Source organism: Myotis davidii, unplaced genomic scaffold (assembly GCF_000327345.1).
Source record: "Myotis davidii unplaced genomic scaffold, ASM32734v1 scaffold599, whole genome shotgun sequence".
Taxonomy (NCBI): Eukaryota; Metazoa; Chordata; class Mammalia; order Chiroptera; family Vespertilionidae; genus Myotis; species Myotis davidii.
The window spans coordinates 1,260,319-1,266,136 of NW_006290772.1; the positions used below are offsets into that span (position 1 = coordinate 1,260,319).

The 5,818-nt window shown below is 56.5% G+C and overlaps 1 protein-coding gene across 1 annotated transcript in view; it reads right to left on the bottom strand.

Moving 5' to 3' along the window:
* The window catches only part of UBE2I (ubiquitin conjugating enzyme E2I), a 10,526-nt gene extending 9,271 nt beyond the window's left edge, over window positions 1–1,255 (bottom strand). Inside the window, exons 1-2 of the mRNA XM_006763940.2 lie at window positions 1,180–1,255; window positions 964–1,047 (exon numbers count right to left, since the gene is read on the bottom strand). Coding sequence (XP_006764003.1) covers window positions 964–1,047; window positions 1,180–1,245 — 150 coding nt within the window. The 5' untranslated portion in view covers window positions 1,246–1,255. The remainder of the gene's footprint in view (window positions 1–963; window positions 1,048–1,179) is intronic.
* Window positions 1,256–5,818: the final 4,563 nt, after the last annotated feature.

Here is a 5,818-nt window from a genome sequence, read left to right on the forward strand (position 1 = left end):
GCAGGGTCTGTACCTGAGCAGCTAGGTAAGGACTAAAGTGAGCTCAAATGCAGACTCCCTCCCTCAGGTCCCGCCTGTCCCTGGTCAGCCTCCAGCTCTTCAGTCCAGCACTCCTTCCCAACTGGGAGGGAGACGGCTACAGCCCACCAGCCTCCCTCACCTAAGAAAAGGGCCACGTATGGGTTCAATGGAGGCTGGGGTGCATGCTGGGCCCTCAACAGTCTCAGCTGAAGCAAACCCAGACCACATTTTCTTGTGGACAAAGTCCTAATCCTGCCAGCTCAATGCAAGGGAAGGAGACTGTCAAGAAAACACCATGGCTGAGCTTCGTGGATTCTCAGGAGAGACCAGGGAGGGGAAGTGGAGGCAATGAGGCCTTAGCACAACCCAAACGCCTGCGGGGCCTCCTTCCCTCGGAGTCACCGGGAAGAGCCACACGCCGGGCTGTTGGAGACCCTCACTCCTTAACGCCCCAAACGCACTGGTTCGAACCGGCCCAGATACCCAGCGGAGCACCACCTTGGGAGGGCCGTGGCTGTGTGTGGAAGGACATGTGGGGCCCCATGCAGCCATCACAGGGTCAGGGATTTGCCACCAGTTCGGGCTCACACACCCATTGGTGTTGCGGTCTGGGCTTCTCCAGTCTCAGCACATCCAGGATAAACATGGAGGCCTGCGTGGATCCTACAGCCCCTTCTCCATCCTGCCTCCAAGACTCCCTTTGCTCCCAAAGATGCAGCAGGATCTGGGCCTACTCCCCTGCCGCAGCTCAGTTCCTTCCTTCAGCATTAAAACTGCCAGGGGTGGGTGGGGTGGTGCCACATGTCACACCAACCTTGTCCCACCATTCCATGTCCCCTGGGCTGTGTGACCATCACGTTATGTCCACTTGAACCTAAGTCCTTCTGAGGGTCCGAGCGTTCCCAACAGTCCACCCCACACCTGGGCACGGGTGCTTCTTACCCCTTTCTTCCCTGGAATGGCACACTCCCAGTTCATGAGGTTCATCGTGCCGTCGGGGTTTTTTGTGGGGACAGCTACAAAACCCTGCGAGAAAACCACACACGAGCGCATCAGTTCTGTGGCAGTTCATCTTCGCTGCCCACAGGAACCCTGTGCTTCTCACCCCGTCAGGAAGAGGACCCACTGAGCTACATGAAGAAATCAAGCTTTCCTTACAAATGGGTGGTCTTTTCTCCAAGCTTTCCTCTCCTGGGCGAGTCTGCTGAGGGCGATCCCCGACATATTCAAAGTCCTGAAAGAGACGGCAGAAACGCGATCAGGAGGAAAACCTGGTTCCTTCGGCCCCTTCCCTCACCGGCCCAGCGAGCAGACTTGTTTCCAAGAAAAGCGGATAACTGAAGGCTCTCACATGGCTCATAGAGATCATGCATGCTCTCAGCAAGCGGCCCCACCCAGCGTTTGGACAGGCCCCAGGCCCCGACTCCAGCCTTCTCCTACAGGCAGATCACAAGAGAAGAGGCCTGGGCCTCCTGGACACCTCCACGTGGGTGCCCTGCCAACTGCCTGCCCCAGGGCTCCACGGCAACCCCTCACGCTCCATTACTTGGTGACACAGAGGTTCGGAGAGGCGAAGCCACAGGCTTGGGCCTCAGAGCTGCTGGGTGCTGTGCAGGAAGGGATGCCGAGTACTCCCAGCAGACATCTGGCACCCCTCATCCCCCACTTTAGTCACACCCAGCAGTGGGGTCCAGTCCTACCATCATATACACAGGAAAGGCAGGACCAGGTGGGGACACCCAGAATGCTGGCTGAGACCTGGGAAGGGCAGGGATGAATCGCTTCCCTCTGCTGATGCAGGGACGTGGGGGCACCGTCAGGCCCCCAACTTAGAATCAGGGCTCAGAATTCAGATTCAGGCCTAGCCAGGATGACCTTATTCTAGAAGGCAACCAAGTGGCAAAGTGCACCAGGGCAGAGGGCAGCTCAACTGCATTGTGGACACGTCCAGGCAGCTCACCGGGCCCAGCAGCCAACAGACCCACGTGTCCCCAGGTCCCTGGCTCTTTCCTCTGCCCCCTCCGCTTTCTCACCCTATAGCCCCACCCTGGCACTCCCCAAACAAGTATTGGATCAAGGCCCGTCTCCATGTACTTTGGGAAAGTCAACAAAAGTGAAGCAGCTAACAGAGCCCAGGAACTCCTCAGGAGCACCAGTGAGCAGTGAGACCTCAGCAGGCCAGGACCACAGGCTCTCAAGGCTCTGTGCCTCTAGCTGTTCAAATGAACAGGCTGGAGCCCTCAGGTAAAGCAGCATCCCCAGGTGCCTGGCACACCAGACCAGACTGCAGGGCACTGAATCGTAACATCGCCTCCAGCCGCCCATGAGAAAGCAGATGCAGAGGTGACATGGTCACAAAACCTGCTGGAGAATTTGACCCTAAGTGTGCTGGTTGGTCCTCAAAGTCCATGGAAACACTGAAAATACCTTAGATGAAGCACATGCATTTACCATAAGCAAGGCTTCCCCAAGCCTTCAGATTGATACTGAGGCTAGGGGAGAGGTCTCCTCTCTGCCTCTGCAGGGAAAAGGTCCAGCACAAGGGCCTGAGTACAATGTGGGGTGCCCTCCACAACCACAACGGGGTGCTCAACCCTGTACGGAAAAAAACCATCTCCCGCAGGGCATCACGCGACAGCAGCCTGCCCAGCCGGCCCACTGCCCCAGCCTCCACACAGGCCTGTTCTGGAGATAGGAACGGAGGTCCAGAAGGACCTGCCCCGAAGCCGGAGCCTCAACGCAAACCCAGGTGGTCTTCTGACGAGGGGGTGAGTGGCAGGGCTACTCTCTCTCCTGCTGCAGTGCCCCTTGCTTAGTAATTTAGTAACTACTATTTCAACCTCCCCACCCCATCCCATGCCATGCCACCCCACCCCACCCAGGCTGATCTACAACTCCCTCAGCAACCCAGATGGCGCCCTTCACCCCAGTAGCCACACCACCTGGCTGTCCTGCCCAGTCCCCCAAGGCTCACACTATTTGTGGAGGAGGTGTTAGGTCAGGCCAACAGTTCAACAGCAGGCATCAAATGCACATTCCCAGGGCTCAGAGGCCACCGTGGAGTCAGGAACTCTGGGAGGCCCCAGTGCTCTGGGCAGCTCTTGAACGACTATTTTCCCAAGAAGGAGGCACAGAAGGAGGGTTTGGGGTTGCCTTTGCAGAAAAGCACTATCGCCTCCAATCCCACCTAGGAACCCAGGTCTCAGCAGCCAGTTACTATATAACCCGCCAGACCAACTGGATGTAGTACATTTTCAAGAAACAGGTATGCTCGTTATCACAAGGAAAGTGGAGGAAAAATCAGAGCCCTCAGTCAAGGGTGACAGGTGCACCAACTTGGACTGTGGTCCCCAGCTCCAGCACTGTGACTCCAGAACACACCTTATCCAAGATTAAGGCCAAAGTAGGTTAACACCAGGCTTGCACCCAGTGGAACTGCTCACTGCACCACACAACCCCGAGCTCTGGTCTGCCCATTTCTTCCCCAGGGGATGTCTGACCAAACCACTGAGGTGCTCATGAAGAGCCTGACAGGGGGATGCTGCCCTGGGGGCTCACAGGGGAGGAAGTTTCGTGCTGGAAGCACAAGGTGCTGGAGATGCAAAGCAGCACCATGGGGGCCAGAGGCACCTGCTCTGAAACAGTGGCCGCCTGGCAGGAGACTGTGCCGGGCAACATGGTTCAGGAACAGTGGGGCTGGTGGGCCAGAGGAGAGTGGGAAGGGTAGGCCTGCATGAGGGACGTGAGGGCCTCCAGGGGGACGGGGGGTATACAGAGGAGCAAACCAGCAGCTTCTGTCAGAAGTGGGCAGTGACAGTGGTGACTGACTGGGAGGCTTGATTGTAGCCCTGATGTCGGAAAAGTCTTCATTTCTAAGTTTCGCTAAGTCTTCACTTCAACTGGTTCTAAATGGCATGACCCATGTTATCCACATCCCCATCTCCAGGTTGGAGGGCACAGCACATGCTAGCCTCCAAAATACTGCCCCTGCCCCCAGAGGGCAGGCCCCTCATCGCTGGCCATGGCAAAGCATACAGCACAGGTTGGCAGGGTGCTTCTGCTGGATGAACACAGAAGTTCAGTGACCAAAGACAAGCAACCTGGTAAGCATTGTTTAAGTGAGGCACTAGGCCCTTAGCCAGGCATCGAAGCTGGTTTCTGAAGCTCAGGCCAGCTCTGGAACACTGAGCAGCCATGGATACCGTGCAGGGCCACACACTGCTCAGGGGGGCTGAGGCCGCAGGGCGATCCCCAGCGCGGCCTGCCTCCTGCGGACCGTGCCAGGACCCGCCTCTTCTGCTCTGAGGACGGAACAAAGTGCACACGAAGACCCTGTGCCTCGCTGTGGTTGTCCCAGGTACGAAAGGTTAATAGTGAGCGGCAGTTCCGCAGGAGTGCCAATGGACCAGATCGGGCCCTAATAAGATGCTTTCCGCCATCAGGGCAGAGAGCCACAGGTGTTTACCTGCAGTGTCCCAGGCAGATACCTGTCTTCAAGATGGTGCTTCCACTCCTGGCAGCCTCTCCAGTCCAGGAGAAAGCAGCCAGTTTGTTACATTTTACAAAGCAGAAGCCTCATTCAGAATCCCACTTAGAACTGACTCCGCCTTCCCCAACAGAGAGAAACATGAGGAGCAGCTAAGTTACCAGATGCTTCAGAGCAGCAAAGTTGCAGATGCAAAGATAAAACATCCATGAACTACTAGAGACAGCAGCCTGCGGGACAAAGGCTGGGTTCCCCAGGCTCAGGGGGGAGGTCTGCCCATGAACCCAGGCTTCTCAGATCAGCTCTGCTGGTTGACAGCAGAGACTTCAGACCCACTTACTGGCTTTGTGAGTGTGGCAAGTTGTTCATCTCCCCCCAACCTCAACTTCCTCATCAGTAAAATGGGCATAGGTGGCCCAGGTTGAAACAAACAAACTCCCTCAGGGGAAGGTATGCACTTTGCCTGATCTCTGCCCAGGCTGCACTTCCGGTTCTTTCTCGACAAATCTCCCAGGATCCCAGGCTGTTTCAGAAGCAAGGTTCCAACCCCGAGACTTCGCCAAAGACACAACAGCACGCACAACCCACCCCCGAACCACCCAAAAGGTCACAAGCAAATCAGGACAAACTTGTGTCCACCTCCTCTGCCTGTTGGACATGTTCTCTGCCTAAAGGTGGCGAGTCCTTAACAGCCAGCTGCATTCAGAGCTGTATTCTTGGAAAAAGAAATAAAAAAGCCAACTTAGCCAACACAGTAACTTTGCAAACCGAGGAGCTAAGCATGCTTTCAAAATATACCAACCAAACCACTTAAAAAAAACGGTGATTTAGGGACGACTGCAGGCCGTGATCCGCCTTCCCGTCCTTTCCCTCCTACTCACGAAAACATCAGTTCCAAGCTCCCTTCAACGGGTACAAAGCCATCTTAAACACAAAAGGACTCTCCCTCTAGCCGAGTGCTGATGTTCAGGGTCCCACCAACGGCCAGTGGAGCTCCTTCGAGGCGCAGGAAAACTCAAGACTTGTTTTGCATTTCAGGCATCATCTCCCCCCACCCCCAATCCAACCAGCAATTTTGCAATCCAAGACTTTTAACTCTCTCCGCTGGGCCTCTCTGAGCGCCACAGGTTTGTGTGCGGACCCGTGACCCAGGAAACGCACGTCCCTCCGCGGAGGGGAAGCTGCTGTCAACCCCGCGTGGTTCCCCGGCCGCACCGCGAGCCCACGCCGGAGGGAACGCCGACACTTTCACAAGGGAAAGCGACGGAGCCCCAAGGCCGGGACGCCGCCGAGGCCGGCCCAGCTGGGTCG